A 21134-nucleotide genomic window follows, 5' to 3' on the forward strand; every position below is an offset into this window, starting at 1 on the left:
CAAAACTGCACAAAGTATCCCACGATCAATAAGAGAAGGGTAATGCCAGGGGAGTGGGACTCAATAGAATCTATCTCTCTTTCTCTTATTCTCTATTTCTTTCTTTGAAATTGTCATATTTGCTCCCACAGTTTCAATCATAGAGCTACATATGGAAGGTCGTCAGAAAATTCATCCACATGGCAAAAGTGTTGTACTTTTATTTTATTTTGTTTTATTTATTTTCACGCGTTCATTTATTCATTTATTTAGTATTGATCACCTCACCTTCACCTTCACCTTCACCTCATTTCAATTTTGACTTTAATAGAAAACACGACGCTTGAAATATTTGATTCTCTTGTATAAAAATTTATAATAAAATAAAATAAAAATGCGGACACAGACTGATCTGTAATCACTTATTCTTCTTTTTCTTTTATTCTTTTGGGTCTATTTGCCGTATACAATGTCACACCCAGAAACCTTGTTAATATAGTCTGAGATCTAGCTAACCAGATCGCTCATTTTGATTTCTTGATCTCTGACTTTTCATATACACATATCAAACATTCATGTTAAAGCCATATAATAATACTATTATTACTAATAGCCATTGATATTAACATGATAGTCTTGAGTTTTATATCCTACTATATATATATATATATATATATCTTGAGCTAATATAATACAGTTTTCGAGAATACAGTGGTTTTCTTTTTTTTATATAAAAAAGGCAAGTCTATCACATGACACAGACCAAGAACCGTATTGAGTGACTGATTAAGTGATTGAGTGATTGAGTGATTTGATGGAGAGGAAGAAAAGGGAATGCGATCAAGGTCCGAAATTTCACAGCACCAAAAGAATCACTCTACAGCAGAAAAAAGACACAAACCAGGATCGTGTAACCGGATAATGAATGGCTACACATGAGAACGATGAGAATCAGAGTTTATCTCTTTTGTGCAAGTGCTACAACAGGTAGGAGATTCAACATCTTGTACTGAGTAATAATCTATTTCCTTTTCTCTCTCTATAACTATAACCATAACTATATCTGTAGCTATAGCTATAGTTATCTATCTTTGTGTACCTGTGTGTGGATAAATCCTTACTCAATTTAATTTATTGGCTAGAACTCGGCGGCTTTTATATATTTACCAAGGTTATGGTTAATAGTTTTTTTAAAAGGATAAAATCAAGCTTGTTAGAAAAAAGAGTCTTGGTAATTATGAATACCTTGAATATATTTAATGATAAAGTACGTTTGATTTTATTGTATTTCTTTATTTCTATAACTTTTGTTGATAATTGAATGATTTATATGTACAAAATAGGACAGGCTACCCAATATATAAGGGTTTGGTGTTGTGTGTAAATTTCATTATCGTTATAATCATCATCAGTACCATTAAATGTCTGTAGTCATAACTGTAGTCACATTCGTTTGTTATTGGACCCTGAAACAAAAATAAAGACCATGAAGATAAGCCAAGACAAGAAAACAGCTGTTTAGATATATCGTGCTTTTTATTATTATTGTTATGTATTATACATTTTTAGTATATGTAACTTTTAATATCTAAAGAGATAATAGCAGTAGTAATGGTCCTGTTACTGTTATTGTGTTTCTTTAGTAGGGTGATGGCATTCTTCTTTAATATTCAATTGATAGCCATACTTTGCTTTATTGTCCTTTATATACCACTATTGTAATTAGTAGGTTATATTTTTATAGTAGCACCAGAGAAAGATATACAACATTGTAAATAGCTGAATTAGATATCGTTTCCTGTTTAAATTGTATTTATGACAAAGGTGAGAAATATTTAAGGACTGAAAAGAGAATATATTTATGATCATGGCTCAATTATTTTTTGGTTGTGCCATTACTAATAACAATAATAAATTATCGCATCAGTTAAAATTAATAAACATATAAAGGTATAAATCTAAGTGCTATGTGATTCGGATTCGGATTGGGATTTTGGTTTGTATAATAAAGGTAAAGCATAATAAGTGGTAAGAATCATATTACAAATTAATTGAAATATACACCCTACAATTTCCATTAATGAAATGCCTATTTTAATATATATTTATATATATATATATTATAAAAACCAAAACCAAAACCAAAACCAAAAGCAGACATCATTCGATTTCCCTACAACACACTGTAAACAAGAGACAAGGGACCTCTCTACCAAAAATGCGGATCCAAGAATTTCGTGCTCGTGTCACACCACACCACACCACATCATTTGGCGCTCATAAAGCCATACAGACACACTAGAATATAAATATACATAATTTTGTATATAAAACCATTTGTCCGTCTGGTTTTGTGAGACACAGATCATACTGGAGCACTGAAGATCCAATAGAAAGAGAGAGAGATGGGTAAAGAAAATCATTGGAGCCAGCATGCTGATTAACCAAATGCAAGTGCAAATGCAAGTGCAAATGCAAATGCAAATGCAAATGCAAATGCAAATGCAAATTCGAATGTAAATAAGGATAATAATATAAACAAAATATTTCAAATTCCCACGATAACGATATTTTTGCCCACCCTCTTCCTTCTACCTTATCATTTTTTTTTATCGGATGTAAAATTAAAACTCATGACTAAATAGAAAGTCCAAGCCAATAATCCTACAGAGAAAATAACAAGACTTAATAAGGGTACTATATTATTTTGTAATCTTTAGATATATTTACATTTAATTGTATATATCGAAGGATATAAGAGAATGACTTGGGCTGGCTTGGTATGGCTGAAAATAAATAGTATTAATAATAATTCATTTGTGTAATATTTGTCTATATATCGATTTATATGTATATCCGAAATATTTCCGCTTTTGAAATAATAAGAAAGGTGAATTGTTGAGTCAAAGAAGAGAAGTTCATTGATGTATTGAACCACCTGGTAAAATTGTTGATTGCTTAAAACAACTGACAAAATAAATTAATTAATACCTGCCTACTTACCTACTTACCTACTTACAGACACACATGTGCGTGTGCGTGTGGTTGAGTTTTAGAGTACATACAGTGTATATGTATATATACACACACAATATTTGGGTTTTTACTTGCACAAGTACAAGTACAAATACAAATACAAGTTGTTTATTTTTATTTGGTCTTTAAATACATATAAATTGTACCCAACAATAATAAGATAGATATGCTAAATAGCTTGGTAGTCCTTATTTGGTTTCAACTGAAGAACAAAAACAGAATAGGAACAAACGATGCATAAATAATGGAAGAATTGAAACAAATCACGACAGATATTGAATAATGATCGCGTTTCTTGTATCAGCCTTCTTTTGGGCACTTATCAGTCAATTAATGTCTGTAGTGCATTGTATTTTTGCAACAACATCTAACCTTGTATAATTACTGTTCAACCATGCCAACACCAACACCAATACTAAAACCAACACCAGCAGTAACAGTAGAAGTAGAAGTAGAAGCTAAAATCATTGTATTCTCCGTCTGTTATCTTTCTATTCCTCTTTTTGCTTTTATTTATACTTTTATTGCTTAACCGGAAATACGTATATCAATACCGATATCAATATCAATGTCAATATATTGCTTTTTCTTTTATCTCTCATTTTCTGAAACTATTGGCTTGTTCTATATTCCATTACACACCCCAATACACACACACACCTACACTGTACATTCAAAAATATCTTTTATAGATTATTTTTATAATGTAACTGCCTTTTTTGGCATTGGTATAGAGTCTGTTTCTTATTATTTTGTGTGTTTAGAAAGAAAGAAAAAAAGACGGAAAGGAAGGGGTACTCAGTGATAATGTTCGTCCCCGGATCGTTTAAAGAAAATATTGCTAGATGTAAACTATGGTGTAAAATAAAGATGCTATTAGTGTATGTGGTAAATAAAAATAAGATATTTCTTATTTCATTTCTACTTTTTTAAGTAATTCATCCGCGGTGTTCGGTGTAATATACCAAATAAACGCACACCCGCACACACACACACACACCCGCACACCCACACACACACCCACACCCACATACATATATATGTCAACAATCTTACGGGGACGACATTTTCAGGATGGGGCACTACCTTTTTTTTTGCCGGACTAATTTATTGTGACTACTTGTCCGAAGTCCAAGGTCTTTTCTCCAATCCTTTAGAGCAAAACGATATGTCCTGAAATTCTTAATTCAATATTTAAATATAAAACCTTCTTTTCTATTGTATACTCATCTCATAAGAACTATTAATCATTTGTATCAAAAAATATTGTTTTTCTCGTAGATAGCAAATAGACTACTTTGCTCATTGAAGATTAGCAGTTTAAAAAGCATAATGTTAATAAGTACTTTCTAGAAATCATTTCAATACGAATCCTATCAATAAAAATATTTATTTTTCAATGGGAAAGAGTGATTTTTTGCCCAAGAACCTCTTCCTGTGTCACCAGTTAAAGGTTACAGTGGTATGATAATGGTAATTGTAAAGATGCAAAAGTTTACAGCTGTAACTAGATAGAGTAAACCAACTCGAGTGCACTTGAAACGTGCTGTAAGGTAAGGACACCACATTTCCTGTTGGGATATGATGTCTTGAAGTAACATGTTAGGTAATTACTTTATTATTCTCTATATATTAGTCGATTCATTACAAGTAGTATAAAGCTTTAAGTATGTCATTACATATTTATGAGGATGAATTTACAGTTAGCCAAAGCTATTATCCTGTCTTATATTATAGTATCTTTATTATGATAAGTATGACACCTTAGAGATTGCCTATAATCATCTGATACCGAACAGAAAGTCGCAATTTGTGGTCCAGTAAAATCGAAACACTGCTTTCCATCAGAGAATGTCGTCCCCCTAACATTAGCATATATCTTGCGTGAATTTTTTTTGTTTATTTTGGTAGTTAGAAATAATATTCTCTTGACGAGCATTCTAGTTTTTTTAGTGCATTCATTTCGTAAAGCTATTGAATACAACAGTACTTCCTACAATATACTGAGTGGGTATTTTTGGTGGGCCATAGTCTGACTGAGTTTTATTTTCGCTATTTTTGGTGCGATGAGATTGAGCGTAGAGATACCCTTTTTCGAAAAATTAGGTTCATTTCCCGAAAAAAAATCCAAATTTGTTAATAAAAAGAGGACGATTTCGACGTTTTTATCATAATGGATGTCTTTATTTTAACATGAATATGTGTCGACTAAAAGTTATATAATTCAAGGCTGGCTACTACTACTACTAGAATGGACCTTTCTTGACAGCTTTCCTACCTTATAATGCTCTAATATATATGATTATTGATTGGAACTACTTATATTTGTAATGATTTAGTACTCATACAGTTTTCTGGAAAGCCATAAAATAAAGACATATATTTTGATATAACAGTGAAAGTAGTACATATTTATTGAATATAATAAGAAGTATTTATGTAGAAAAATAATTAAATGAAGATAGTTTTATATCTTTTACGATAATCGAGCTCTATATTTATCTAGAGAAATTCCAAGCTGAACTCGGTCATTCTCCATTCTTTGAGCAGCTTCTTCAGGGGATATATTCTCTAACTCTGCTCTTTCATTAATTGCATCGTACAGCTCTTTTCTTCTACTAAAAAATCTAGACTCTTTACGATCTTTTCTCCATGCAATTCCATACTTATTTTCTAAGGATTGAATGGATGGGCTGCCATTAAAGCCGAAAACATATTCTCTCCATACATCAGTAACAGAGAAAATTCTTCGGCTCATTGTATACTGTTCCGGCTGTTCTGTGTGTGTTGGCTGTTGAGATGTTACGGCACTATGTAATGGAGTACTTTGGGGTGGTGGCTGTAGAGGTTGTGATGTAATGATGTTACGCTGTAAAGGTAGGTTCGATGGTGTTGCAATTGTAGAGTTACTGAATTGATTGTATCCGAGAGCAAAAAAATCGGTAAAATTGTTGTTTAATCTATTAATGGAGGCGGCGTGTGAAGAGAGGTGGGCATATATCATGGACTGCATCGAATTCATGGTGGCGTGAACTGTTCCGAAACCAGCTCTGACACTATCTACCATCTCTGGCATAACCATATCCATCCTGTTATTGCTCATGAACACCTCTTCTTCTTGCTGTACTGCGGAGAGAACTTGCTGTTCGAAGCTTTTGTATTCCTCTGAGCTGAAGATAGCACATGTCCAAAGATAATAACCTGGGAATTTCTTTTTCAGAAGAACAGAGTCCTAAAAAAAGCAGCAAAGAAATATTACTTAGAGAAAATATTACAAACAGTGCTTTAATAACAACATGTACCTGTAGAAATACCACTCGAAGTCGCGAAAGTAAATCCAAAAAAATTGGGCCAGCTATGTCCTCTTGGACATCTCCATTTGCAAATTTCTGTTTCCAAGATTCGATATTTGGGAAAACCATTGTTTGTAGAGAAGCCGAAGGTTGAACCACTGCTCGTGCTAAAAAGAAGTTGCTACTGTTTCCAGAGAACCCTGCTAAAGCCTTCATTGCTTCCACAGGCAATGTTGACATATAACATCCCACCATACGGTCTGTTCCCCACCTTCCAACCATTCGTTGTTGGTCGCCGGAAACGTTCTCTTGTGCAATCATATTGAGAGCACTTTTGCGGTTGGCATGGGTGACCTTTGAAGTATGGATCCCAACTGATTTGAATGCCTTAAGGTATATTTTATGCTGCGTCTTGTATCGTATCGGCTTGAAGCGGTCGTCACCTTTAAAAAGGGCTGTTTCATACCATTTTTCACGGGAAGAAAAGTCGGGAAATGGCTCATTCTCATAATGAAATCTTGAGAATAAACTCATGGCCAATGCACCGACGGAACAGACTTCAAATTGACGATGACGGATTGACGATCCATACTCAATCTTTCCGTGTTGATTGGTTTTTCCAAAGGTCATGGTTGTCACCAGAGCAATGCATTGTGTGGCGCCTTGGTTGTCTAATTCCAAAGAGAAAAGGTCGGCAAATTGCATTCCAAGAACTGTTTGACTTCGGCATAGCATTGCATGACTTATAAGAAAGCAAAGTCGATCTCGACATGCGCGGGTATCGTTTTTTTCCATGAAATATTGACTGATTCTTTCTAATTCTTGCTTGGTGTATCCATCGTTAAGTGTATTCTTTTCACGATCTTCGAAGTTTTTTCTAACAGTCTGTGCGCGTGCCTTATTTGCGGTATCAAGGAAAGCACGGACAAGTGGTCCTCTTGCTACACCATTGGGATTCAATCCAAGAGCTTTCTGCTTGCTACATATATCGGCTACTGCCTTGACATAGGCCGCTATTGATTCTTTGCCTAATGGAATCGGGGAGTTGTTATCATCCCTCTTTAATTTACGTCCTCTATTCATGACATGATCCATCATGAAAAAGCTTAGTTTCTGATCATTCACAAGTTCACCATCTCCGAATTCTTTCTTGAGACACCATTGCTGTTTGAAATGTATAAAAACACTTTTAATATTTTTTTATACAAAAAACTATATTATACATACTCTCCATTCTTCTTGCTTTGCAAGATATGCTTTCGTCGTTGTTATGTATGAGGTAAAAATAAGATATAAAATAAAGCAAGTGCAGACGAGAGTACGGTGAGACTTTGTTTTATTAGAAGAAGTGAAAGAATCAGAAAAAAGATGCTGTTCTATTGCTATTAGTATTGTGCGTTTATATAGACATTGTATTTAGCTTGGTGATGATATGATGATATCATGTAATGTCTGTTTCTCTCAGCAATCTTACGGGGACGACATTTTCAGGATGGGGCACTACCTTTTTTTTGCCGGACTAATTCGTTGTGACTACTTGTCCGAGGTCCGAGGTATTTTCTCCAATCCTTCAGGGCAAAACGATGTGTCCTGAAATTCAACTCAATATTTAAATAGAAAACCTTCTTTTCTATTCTATACTCATCTCGTAAGAGCTACTAATCAATTGCACTTAAAAATATTATTTTTTCTCGGAGATAGTAAAGAGATTACTTTGCTCATTGCAGATTAGCAATTAGAAATCATGATGTTAATAAGTATTCTCTAGAAATCACTTCAATATGAATCCTATCAATAAAGAAATCCGCTTTTTCAATGGAAAGGAACATTATCCTGTCCAACAACCTCTTCCTGTCTCACCAGTTAATGGTTACAGTGACATGACAATGGCAATTTCAAAGATGCAGGAATATGCACTTGCCAACAATTTTGCACTTGTAACTAGAGATAGTAAACCAACTCGAGTGTATTTGAAGTGTGCCAAGGGCGGTCATTATAAGAACACACGGAATATTGAAGACAGCGAACGCAAGAGAATTCCGTCTAGTGGAAAGACTGGATGCCCCTATCTCTTGAAAATATCATACAAGAAGGCCGCTAAAGGATATCTTCTTTTGAAAGCCACCAATGAGATTGAAAGCTACCACAATCACCCTCTTGATGATGACTGCCTGGAATCTACCTTGAAAGGTCGTTTGTCAAAGGTTACTGTCGATGATGCTAGGGAAATTATGAAGCTTGTTGAGACCAAAACCAAGACTCGTGAGATCCAAAAGGCGATCAATAAAGAGGATAATGTCAGCCATAAGTTGTATGTGAATGACATCAACAATATCAATGCTGCTTTTGCTCGTGCTACTGCTTCCACTTCTCAGGATGCAGGTACTGAACTCGTTAAAACCATGGAAGCTAAGGGATATCTTGTACGCTATGACGCCGGCAAATATGGATCTCTTGAAAGAGTATTTTTCTCGCACCCAAAGATACTAGAAAGAGCCCGTCGCTTCCCAGAAGTCATGGCCGTCGATGCCACCTACTCAACCAATAATTTGGAAATGCCTCTTGTATGCGTGGAAGGTGTCCATAACCTCGGGGGAGACACTCTTAAATCGTTTCTCATTGCCTTCGCCTGGGTTTCGAATGAGAAACAGGAGACCTACGTTTGGTTCCTTGAGCAGCTCAAGGCACTTGTTTTTGAGAATAAGAAAAGCAGTTCTCTATTTGTAACAGACAAATGTATGGCCTTAATGAATGCACTTGACATTGTATTCCCAAAAAATGTTAAATTGCTATGCTACTGGCATATGTTGAATAGCGTTGAGAAAGCCTTCGCTGGAAAACTCAAGTCAGTTGCAGAGAAAGAGGTCCTTATGGAGTATGTGAACTCCATGATTCGCAGCAGTACCAGAAGGGATTTCGAGGTTGCGTTGATGAAGTTCAATGCAGTATCTTCTGGTTGCGAAGTAGACGAAGGAGGGTCCAAGGTAGATGCATCGGTTTACTTTGCCGAAAGATGGATAAAGTGCCAGGAGAAGTGGGCAGGATACCTGACCAGCCAGCAAATGCATTTTGGGTGTACAACTACCCAGAGAGTCGAGAGCGCACACCAAGCTTTGAAAAGAGGGATATCAGCAATTTCGTCTTTGGGGCTTGCATTTGAAGCTATCAACTCCTATGTAGACAGGCTCGAAAGAGACTTCAATGCTATAAAAATCAGGGAATCGACAACTGTTGATGTCTTGGTTGGCCGCAACAAGCAGCTTTCCAGGCTTTTTATGAAAGTCTCTAAGAGAGCATTGCTTGTTATTGATCAAGAACTTCGCTTGATCAATAGAGACGATGAATTTTGTCATTGCAAAAACAGGTTTGAGTTCGGCTTGCCCTGCAGACACTCGCTGCCAGCTGGAAGGGAGCTCACCCTTGATGATGTTCCTGAAAGATGGATCATAAACCCTGTTCTAAAAGAGACATCTTTCGAAGAAAGTTGTACAGCGCACGTAATTGCCGAGAGGCCAGAAGAGTGGATGCAAGAGATTGTAAAGCTTGAGGCTCTTTTCCGCTCTTGTGAGGGCAGCCAGCAAGTGGCCAACCTCCTTCAAAAGATCAAGAAGGTTACTTCTGAATTCGAAGGCAAAACTGGGCACCCTTCGATTAACTTTCAAGCCTCAGAAAAAAAAAATATCCTGGCAGAAGAAAGGGTGGTGCACGTCCCAAATACCTTCCCAAAGACTTTGGTCGGGCAAACTGGAGGAAGATCAGTGTTTCGTCTGGTCATGTAAGATAAAAAAAATATAACATAACAAAGTACTAATATGTATCTTGAAATACTAGGCCGGCCTTAAGGCAATGGTTAGGTTAAGAGCTAGAACAAGAGATGGAAAGCCTGCAGCTACACAAAAAACGAAAAACAACAAAAAACAAAACAAAAGCAAAAAAGAGCCTCTCGACCTAAGTAAGATGCTTTTTTATTTTACATATAATTGAGTTTATGAAAAAGAATCTTGTCATATATTCACATACATTTTTTAGTCGATGCTACCAAAAACAAAATAAAACAAATTAAAAAAGAGCCTCTCGACCCAGGTAATATGTGCTTTTATTTTATAGTGTAATTGAATTCATGAAAAGGAATCTAACCTTATACTAATATGCTTTTTAGTCGATACCACCAAAAACAAAACAAAAAAAATAAAACAAGAGCCTCTCGACCCAGGTAATATTCTTTCTCATTTTTCAGTGTAATTAAATCCATAAAGAGAAATATCGTTGTATACTTATATGCTCTTTAGTCGATGCCACAAAAGAAATAGGGTTTAAAAGACCCGCTACAGCTCAAGAAGATTACCAATATGACTATCGCACCTCTGTTGGCAAGAGGGTTAAATTCCAGCCCGGTTTTCCTGTCTCTCATGAGATAGTCGATGACGTTAAGGGTGGGTTTAACCCTACTGCTGATGGATGGTGTGGTTTTCGGGTCCTTGCCCATTTGATCTATAAAGATCAAGAAAAGTTCCCTCTTGTGAAAAGAGATATGCTTGCTACCCTTCCAAAATACAGCAGCATTTACGCCAGCACGTTTGGAACCGATGTCAAGCAATTAGAAGACATTATAAAGCATGGTTCTGATCTCTGCATCACCAACTCCAACTCCAACTCCAACTTCATCCCAGCGTGTTTAGATGCCAGTATGTGGTTTAGCACATCCGACTGTGCTCAACTAGCTGCGGACACCTATAAGCGACCAGTCTGCGTCTACTCAGACAACCCCAACACCCCTTCCGTATCGTTCCTTCCCTTCACCCTTCCCAAAAACATATCAAAACATCAACAACCTCTGATTTTCAATCATGTTAACAATAACCACTGGACAACAGTACACCTCTCCCGCAATGTCTCAAGGAAATGGCCAACCATTCCTGAGTTATTCTTTTTGGGTTGTGTCAGAAACCAGATTCCCGACAACTTTGATACTTACTGGAACAAGTTTAAAGAGTTCAATAAGTATGATCGTAGAAATGCGATGTTCTCTTTTCTTTCCGATCAAGAGGAACATGTTGATCTCACTATAACATAATCTTTTTTTCTTCTTTTTTTCTTTTATTTTTATTATATTTTTCTTTATACTTCATTAGCTAGACAACTTATTATTTATATACTCATTTACTCTTATATTTTATTAGCTAGACGATCTTTTTTTTTACCTTTATAAATCTTATCAATTTGTTTCTTTGCGTCAACATAAGCTATCTATCACTTGGGTTAAATTACTCTCCGCTCTGTTTTTTCATAGAAATCATTCGTGGGAAGTACTTTACCCTACGAGTTACACATATATCCAGCGAATTAAAAAGCATAAATGTCGGGTGGTGTTACACAGATAGAGCCAAACTATCTTCAAATATGTTATATTATGCATTTACATCTATCTATTTCATCAATTCAAGTGCTGGCTCTCTATAACTTTGGATCAAAGTAGTATATAAATATATGTATGTATGTTAGGAGTTTTAGTTGAATTGAAAAGATTGATCATGAGAAAACTAACGTAATATCTCAAAAATTTGCATTTTTTTAATAAAATAAAATATTGTATTTGCTTGTAGAATTACTTTTTTCTCATTTGTTTTCTATGAAACTTTTACTGAATTCATATATTATCTGAATATATGTAATTAAAAACTTTTTTTGGTCCTTTATGAATATTTTTTAATTTTCTGTATTTTTGATAAAATATCTCATGTACATGTTGTGAGAAAATGATAGAAAGAGTTTTTACAGAAGAAATAAAAATAAAAAATAAAAATAAAAACATGAATTTTATAAAAATATAATAACTTAACTGCTATGTAAACTTTCTTAGGCATAAAATGCTTCATTACCTTTATATCTATTATGAAAGTTTTTGAAAAAAAATGCAAATTATATGGATTATAATCTTTTCCACTTAAATCACACAAAATGAAAACATATGATTTATGTCTCAAGTTAAATCGTGAAAATATGGCTCATTAGCAGCCACAGGTATGTGATTTGTTGACGGGAGCCAAATAAATCTTATATCTTACAAATACTCGATTTTAGTTACCATTTTTGTATAATAAGTTGATTCTATTTTTGCTTCTTTGCCTTATAATATTATATCATAATTATAGTAAGAAGTAAACTTATTAGTGTTTAACTATTAATTATGACTCTAAGTAGCTGTCACTTTATCTAATATATATATTTTTTAATGTAAACTACGTTTATTCTACAATTATTAGATATACTTTTTAATATATGCAAAATTAATTAATACTATATGTATTCTCAGACATTTTTGCGACTTTGTTTTTCTTTTCTGAAGAAGATTTAGCAGTTTTTATTAGTGTTTATCTTAAATAAGTATTAACAAAAGGTAATGTTTATTACATTAAAGGATATTATAAGCCTAATAAAGTATTTAGTAAAGAAATTTCAAATTTTATAAGGTATTTTTTCGATAGGCAAGATATGAAAAGTCGTGACTTTTGGGGGACGACGTTTCCAGGGTAGGGCACGACATTTTCTATTAGGATATAATGTCTTGAAGTAACATGTTAGATAGTTTTTTATTATTCTATATATATATCAGTTAATTTATTACATATAGTATAAAACTTTAAGTATAGAATTATATATATAAAACAACGCTTTTATATTTAGTCAAAGCTATTTTTTTATATGAGAAGATTTTTTATTATCATTTTGCCCAAAGACAGGTCGTGCCTCCTAAAGAAGGAGAGGTATATGCCTGGAGACAGTTTGATGAATGCACAAAGTTTGGGGGCAATTTAGTGAGCTAATACGCATGAGTGGAGAAGGAAAAGACATAATTAAATAGAGGAAAGAAGCGTAGAAAAAGCTATTATCCTGCCTTGTATAAAAGTATCTTTATTATGATAAGTATGAATCCTTAGGGACCAGATATAATTATTTGATACCGGACAGCAAGTCACAATTTGTGGTCCGGTAAAATCAAAACAACGTTTCCCATCAAAAAGGTAGTGCCCCATCCTGAAAATGTCGTCCCCCTAATATTAGCGCTGTTTCTCTACCATTATCTTCTATGATTTAGTTCTTATGTTTTTAGTGTTATTGACTAGAGTCTTAGTATTTGTCTTAGTATGTTCTTTACGTAATTTCCTTGTATAAGGGAAGGTATATCTTTTAGTATCGTTACTAGTTGTCAGTAACTCAATGTACGTATTTATTGAGTGTCTGTACTTTTAATTTAAATCTACGATTATGTTGGATACAACAGTCGTATTTGTAGGGCGCTGGTCCAGGTTTTGAGCTAATACCAATTGGTTGCTACTGTACATTGCTGATGTGTTGTCCATCATACGCTGAAGACTTGGATCATTGACGGTAGTGTTGTTTCCGTTGTTCATTTGAGGCTGAATAAATAGAAATAAAATAATGTATAATATATCAACAACATTATTCATAAAGTCTTTGAAAATTTGAAGTAATAACGTATTAATTATGGCAAGATATACTTACAGCTCTTTATGAGAATGTTTAGTTTGTTATAAAGGTAGTTTCTTTTTCTATTAATTGTAGTACTCTTTATATCTTTTTTTTTTAATGAAAACTATCAGAGTACATCGTACTAAAAATACATTATGAAGAGAACTAATCACATTCAAGTAGAATAGTGTATTGGAAGTATAGAAGACATTGTCAGGAACCAATGTCTTTGTTTGTTAAAGGTAAACCAATCCTAGACTTCAAATGCCTTGCAAATAAAGATATCTTTCTATTATTAGATGAACCACTAAGGATTTATACTTCTCTTCCTAATATATTGTAGTGTAACATGTAAAATAAATATAAAAATAAATATTGACTATAATAAGTAACCAAAAGCCAAAAGTCGTTGTTCATTGGATGTATCTGAGCTTGCGTTTCATATGAGTCCGATATGCGATATATCATGGTATTCGTCATGGTATTTTTATGAAAATTATATGGAAACATTTTTTTGTTTGTAAGAAGCATTTTATTAGGCTTGGGGGGTCTGGTGATACTCAAAAGAAGATAATCAAAAGAGTGATCACAGCATTTGTTTGGAGGGTTTTCTAGCTTTTTCAATGTTTTTGGGGGGTTTCTGTTTTTGTTAATTATAATAAATATAAGTATAAGTTTTTTTAAAAGAGAGGATCGAGGTCTAATTCTGGGCAAATGCGGGTTAGGGTCTTGCAAGCCGTACCAACAACAGCAGACGGAACAAATGGTGAATCGTCAAAAATAAAAGTCCAGTGGTGACGCCATATCGCAAGGAGGGTGCATCCAAAGACGGTAGAAGGGGGAATAGAAGAGTTTAAGGAAGAGGGAAAAGAGAAGAAGTGAAAAGCGTTGTGTAGTGCGGTTGGGATAGATATTGTGCCAAAGAATTCCAGCCACATGTCGATCCACACCGCGTTTTTGAGAGGACAAGTGAAGAAGAAGTGGTCTTGGGAGTCGGAGGAGAGAGAGCAAATAGAGCAGGTAGGAGAGGGAAAGGCGAGAGGAAGCAAAAAGTGAAGACAGGCTCGGCAAGAAATCTTGTCGTGTAGACCACGAAACCAAATGTTACGAGCCACCAGGGGAAGGGGGAAAGACCAAAATTTCCGCCAATGACAAGAGCCACAAGGGGGATCGAAATAGCGGGCATGGACGAGATGGTGGGAGCACAGCCCGCGGAAAGTGCGTGTGGAAAGGCATGCCCAAGTCTGAGAAGGTACGAGCGCATTAAAGAAAGGGAACAAGTCAATTGATGTGCCATCTTGAACGAGCAGAGACGGATATTGTTCGGTCAGTTCATGAGGAGAGCAACAAGCACAAACGATTATTGAATGTAATGTGAGAGTGTTGAGTTGAACTTGGCCAAGGAACTTATTAATAACACGAGAGCGTGGATGGCTGCTGGTGATGGAGATAGACCGTAGCGATGCCAGGGCAGGGTCAAAGGTGTAGAGGTGGGAAACCAAAAGATCTTGCCAAGATGGGGGGAAGCGTGCTTGGGAAGCAGGGACAATGGTGACCACTGAGAGAGGCAAAGCAAGGCAAGTAGTCGAATTTACCATAACATTATCAAAGTTGTGCAGCAGATGGTCAATGGCAACGAAGGCTAAATGTAGAGGAAAGGTAAGATCCTGCCATCCAGAAGGACGCATAGTTGGAAATAGAAGGGGAAATAGGGGAGAAAGAGATGGAAGTGAAGCCTGTAACAATCCGGACATCCAGTGCGGGACCAAACCAGGTGGGGACCGAGGAGCGTGGACGATAGGTTGAAGCCAACGAAGTTGTAGAGCACTCTGCTGCGTCTTAGGATCGATGATACCAAGTCCACCTTGCATGCGTGGGAGGCAGAAAGTATCCAAAGAAATCGGGGGGAAGGTGCCACGTTGAAGGAAGCTACCCATGATGGACCTGATCTTCTGAAAGAAGGACATAGGTAGAGAGACCACACGCAAAACATGCCAAAGCTGAGAGAGTATGAGAGATGTTAGAATGGTGGCTTTACCCCGAAAGGAGAGACAGCGAGATGAGTGAAGATTGCAGCTGTCCTCAATCCTTTGGAGAAGAGATGAGCAGAACGAGTCCCGTTGAGCCTTGGAGTGAATCAACGGAAAGCCAAGATAACGGAGAGGTGCGGGCGAGGTGCGGTCATGCCAATTGGTAATGTTATGACGACGGAGGGTGGAGGTCCAATCGGGGAGAGGACTACCAGATAGTGAGAAAGCTTGCGTTTTGTGGAGGTTGATACGCGCATTGGACGCAGCGGAATAGGTGGTGAGATGTGTGTGGAGTCGAGCAAGGTGAGCCGGATCTGGGAGAAATACCAGAAGATCGTCGGCATAAGCTAGAAGTTTAATAGGAGGAATAGTAGCCACACTATCAGGGACAGAAGGTCGAAAACCGAGGAAGGATTGATCACTTATAACCCGTCGCAACAAAGGTTCAAAAGCCAAATTGAACAAGATGGGAGAGAGAGGGTCGCCTTGACGGAGGCCACGCAATTGTGTGAGAGGGCGAGATAGGAAGCCATTAACGTTGATCTGAATCTGTGTAGAGAAAAACAATTGGGTGATACAAGTTATTATAGATTTAGGAAAGCGAAAGTGATCGAGAACTCGGCGCAAGTATTCTGGGTGGACTCGGTCGTACGCTTTCTCCTGATCAAGAAGAAGAACCACTCCAGTCGAGCTTTCCTGAAGTGCCTGAGCCATGACCATCCGGGTGAGCATCTCATTATCAGCAATAAATCGTCCTTGAACAAATCCAGTTTGGTAGGGAGTGACAAGAGGAGTGGCAACAGGGATCAAATGAGAGTTAAGAAGACGAGTGAAGACCTTAGCATCAGTGTTGATAAGTGCGACGGGTCGCCAATTCCGAAGGGAGGTAAGGTCGCCTTTTTTCGGGAGAAGACACACGCAGGTGGACATCCAAGTGGGGGGAAAGACACCATCCAACAAAGCTTCGTTATATACACGCGAGACAAGAGTGGAGCATTCGGGGTGGTCAAGTATGAGTCGTAGAATCTCGTATGGCAATCCGTCAGGACCAGGGCTACTGGCATTGGGGGATCGAGAGGCACCTTGACGAATAGTGTCGAGGGAAAATTTGCGAGTGAGGCAATGTTGAGTGAGATCAGTGAGGGCAAGATTGTCAGGAAGATTCTGGAGAAGATCGTCAACAGCAGCAGAAGTGATGGGCTCAGGAGAGTAGAGAGTCTCATAGAAGGCGGCAGCAGCCTCCGTCATGCTGTCAGGCTCAGTGCAAAGATAGTCGGTAACAGGATGGCGTAGGCTGGTGATGAGTTTTTTGGACTGACGTGTAGCAACGGTGCGTTTAAGGAAACCGGCAGAGGTTTCACCCTGTTCGCGCCATTGTCGGCCAGCCCGGAGAGCAAGAATTTCTACGCGTTCCAGTTGAACCTGTTGGAGCTTGCGTTCGATTACAGGAAGCTGAAAGTTCTGGGCGGGTTGATGGCGAAACCGAAGAATCAACTTATCACGCCGACTTTGAAGTTGTGCTTCTAGAGTGGACAGGGAAGGTGAGATTCGACGAGAGAAACGTTTAATGAATCTAGTCACTTCAGACTTGACTAAATCCCAGTTTGTCTGTGGGGAATTGGAGGCGGGGAGAGTGGGAACGAAGGTGTGAAGAAAGACAGAAAGTTCGTCCTGGAAGGAAGTGAGCTGAGCAAGGCGAGGGTTCGCCCGCCAAAGGCCTTTACCACTGGTCCGAGAAGAAGGAAGGGAGAGTACGACTGTGACCAGACAATGGTCAGACCATTGTGAGTGTATATATTCCACCGAGTGTGAGGTGGCACAAGAAGCAAGGTCGGAGGAGGCGAATATGTAGTCAATTGTGGAGGATGATGTCCCACGGTGAAAGGTAGGTTGAGGTACCTTGCCGGTGGGAGTCACACAGTCCACAAGGCGGTCGGTGAGAAATTGAAGCCATGGGCGAGGTGGAGTGCTATGGGCGGTGGTAGTAGTGAGTGAGTGATTGAGGTCGCCCAATAGAATCATATTAGTGGGTGACGCGGGTATCAAGAGAGGATTGTGAAGAAGAGAGGTGAGGAACGAATGTCGTTTGCGATAAGTAGCGGGAGCATAAATGACACAGATACGGAAAGAGTTGAACATAGACTGTGCGTGAGATACCGTAGCAGTGATGCAGCGGCCGCATATACTAAACAATGGATCAGTAAGCATAATATCTTTTGAAAGGCATACAAGTCCACAATGAGGAGACCAAAGAGAAGAAGAAGATTGGAATTGCATAGTAAATGTGTCTTGAAGAGCAATAGAGTGGGCATGGGTTTCTTGAAGGGCGAGGAGATCAATTCCCTTCGAACGTAAGTGGCGTATAAATAATGAGCGTGTTTCGGGTCGTCCCACCTTGGGGAGGCCTCTGCAGTTCATAGTTCCAATGGTAATCATTGGTTAGATTTGGCCTCTGCGCCGAGGGCTTGACGGGTGAACTGGGGTGGAGGGGAGAGCGAAGAGTTACGAGAGGCAGTGTTCCTGCGTGTGGGGGACGTGGAAAGACTGCGTCTCGTGTTGCGGTTGGGCGTATGTCGGGTAAGACGACGTACTCTTTCAGTTTCAGTAGCCTGAATAGCCTCCAGGAGAGCCTACTCATCGGCGGCCTTCTCAGGCTCCTGTTGCAATTGGGCTTTGTCAGAATTTACCTGTTCTGGAAGGGCGTCGAGCATTGTGTCGTTTTCAGGATCTACAATATAGGCGGTGTTGTCGGATGGTGTTTCCTCTTCAGCATGGTTGACTACCTTGGCTTTGCGTTGTGGTTCAATCGGCAGAAGAGAAGATGAAGCTTTGTTAGCCGGATTGTGGATGGAATCCGCAGATGTACCAGTGGGGAGATTAGTTGTCAGGGGGCGGGGCAGCACAATGCGATCCTGGTGAGGAACACGGTTGAGGTGGCGAGAGCGTTTGTTAGTGGTTGCTGACCTACGAGCAGGTTCGGAGACGTGGGGACAGTTAGCTTGCAAATGGCCAGGCTTGTTGCAGCTGTGACAGGTGCGTGTTTCTGAAGAGCGTGCAGGGCAGGCATCGATGTCGTGGCCCATTTGTTTGCAGTATTTGCAATGGGAGCCCATATGTGCCCATTCTCTAAGGATGGTAGTGTTGTCGTTGTAAGAAATCTCGTAGGCAAGCTTAGCGACTTGCTGAGCTGGTGGGTTGGGTCGTTCAAGGAGGACACTGCCAGTGCCATCGAAAAAGGTATAACTCTCGCAGATCACAATTTCGCGTACAATTCCAAAAGGGGCAAGGCACTGTTGAAGTCCAGTTACTAAATCAGGATAACAAACACCAGGGAGTTGAGACAATGTTACCCAATATACCTTGTGACCAGGAGCAACGGCAATACAGGCTGGGAAGTGTTGATCAGAAACAGAAATAGGATGCGCGCATGCAATAGCACAGGAAGCAGCGTCGAGGAATTGGACCTTGAGAGCAGTAGGAGCAGAACGACTGGGAAGAGTAACTTTTATGATAGAGTCTGCAAAAGCAAAGCTTTTCAGGGCATGCCAGAAGGCATTGTGGAGAGGAGAAGTGGGAAGAGGAGCGTTATAAAAAACAGTGTGGGGTGTGGTACCAGCACACCAGATGCGTGGTAACCCATCAATGGAATCGCCATATATGATACGAGGTTGGTGAGGAAGAAGAGCAGTAGGTGCAAGAGTAGCAGCGACCGAGTACATGCGTTGTGAGGTGGTGGGGCTGGATGGGGTGGTGGAGTGAGGTGAGGGTGAGCTGAAAGTTGAGGGGGGGGGGGGGGGGTCCCCAAGTGAATCTGGTGGAGTAATGGGAAGAGCCATGATTATATGGAAACAGAAAAATACTTTTCTTTTTTCAAAAAAGTACTGCCAATTTTTAAAACCCCGCCGAAAAATACCTGAGTTTTGTGTGAGTCTCAAGAATCAGATACTGAACTACTACTGCTATTTATATTATTTTGGATTGGGAAAATTATATGACTGGGGTCAGATAATCAATTCTATCTGAGCCTTAATCAGAGCAACGTGATCTTGAGATAATTAATGTAGGCTATCCTTACGGACAAGATGACGAGACAAGATTTTAAGGACAATATTTTCATCTCTGACATCAGAGATGATTAGTGTAACAATCCCATTTTTTGGGGGGAGCGACTAGATAAATGGTTCTTCGGATTGCCAATAAAATCACTACCCTTTTTTTATTACAACATCAGCGCATAATTTTTTTAACATTTAACATGAGCAACATCAACAACACCAACAACACCAATAACCTTGTCATTGTCAGTGAGACTTCTTCCAGGAAGTACAATACTGCTTCGACCGAGTTTAATTCTATCTTTCTTGTTGGAAGACAATTTTCTTCAACTGTAGCTGTTTGTGAAGCTGTCAAGGCATATGGTGCCACGCATAATATTGCATTTTCCACTATGTTTTCATCAGAAACTCGCATAAAGATAATCTGTAAGCATGCGGGCAAATATAGAGACACTCGTAAGGCTGCAAAGATTGCTTTAGAAACCTCTGCCAGCAAAGAGAGTCCCCTTCCTGGATGGGAAAGAAAACGTGTCAAGGATACACAAAAGCATGGCTGCCAATACTTTGTGTACGCCTCTAAGAAAAAAGACGGAAGAGTTGCTGTGCACTTGTGCAAGGCACAACATAACCATCCAATTGAGGAAGGTCATAGGGTATACGCTATGCACCAAAAACTTTTGCCTGAGGCCATGGCCCTTGTAACAAGACATCTGGAGAATAACAATGATGTATCAACCATCTTCAACAGGTTGAAGATATGTGGATACACCAATGTTGTATGTCAAGACATTGAGAACATCAAGCAGCACTTTGGAAAAGATTATGAAGGAAAGGAGATGTTCAGTTTTATTACCACTTTACAAGACCTGGACTTCTATATCCGCTATACTGTTGATAATACAGATGACAAAAGAATCAACATGGTTTTCTTTGTTCACAAGGATGCAATTGAGGAAGCGCGAAGAATGTCTGAGACAATAATCATCAATGCTACATATAAGACAAATAGCCATAGAATGACATTTGTCAATATTGCTGGTACCAGTAATGTAACTGGTAAATCTCGCGGAACATTAAAGACATTCCCTATTGCTGGTGTTTGGGTAGAGCACGAAATTGTTGAAAATTATCTCTGGGTACTTCGTTGTCTCTGTGATGCAGTTTGGCCAGATGTCGAAGACAATAACAGCAGCAATAGTAACAACAATACAGCAACAACAACACAAACACAAACAAACACATACACACCT

The 21134-nt window shown here is 38.3% G+C and overlaps 3 protein-coding genes across 3 annotated transcripts; 1 reads left to right on the forward strand and 2 right to left on the reverse strand.

Annotated features, from left to right (window-relative positions):
* Positions 1-9832: 9832 nt before the first annotated feature.
* Positions 9833-11382, forward strand: PHYBLDRAFT_163128 (hypothetical protein; the record flags this gene model as incomplete). The annotated part of the gene is made up of 5 exons (XM_018434733.1): positions 9833-10078; positions 10140-10260; positions 10338-10391; positions 10468-10521; positions 10598-11382. 5 exons carry the CDS (start codon positions 9833-9835, stop codon positions 11380-11382), a joined length of 1260 nt encoding a protein of 419 aa, XP_018298118.1.
* Positions 11383-13029: 1647 nt separating this feature from the next.
* On the reverse strand, positions 13030-13720 carry PHYBLDRAFT_140093 (hypothetical protein; the record flags this gene model as incomplete). Its single annotated transcript, XM_018430329.1, has 2 exons — positions 13030-13128; positions 13571-13720. 2 exons carry the CDS (start codon positions 13718-13720, stop codon positions 13030-13032), a joined length of 249 nt encoding a protein of 82 aa, XP_018298119.1.
* Positions 13721-14479: 759 nt separating this feature from the next.
* PHYBLDRAFT_163129 (CCHC-type zinc finger transcription factor) lies at positions 14480-19548 on the reverse strand (the record flags this gene model as incomplete). Its single annotated transcript, XM_018434734.1, has 4 exons — positions 14480-15799; positions 15838-15887; positions 17338-18236; positions 18464-19548. 4 exons carry the CDS (start codon positions 19546-19548, stop codon positions 14480-14482), a joined length of 3354 nt encoding a protein of 1117 aa, XP_018298120.1.
* Positions 19549-21134: the final 1586 nt, after the last annotated feature.

Source organism: Phycomyces blakesleeanus, assembly GCF_001638985.1.
Source record: "Phycomyces blakesleeanus NRRL 1555(-) unplaced genomic scaffold PHYBLscaffold_2, whole genome shotgun sequence".
In the NCBI taxonomy this organism is placed as follows: Eukaryota; Fungi; Mucoromycota; class Mucoromycetes; order Mucorales; family Phycomycetaceae; genus Phycomyces; species Phycomyces blakesleeanus.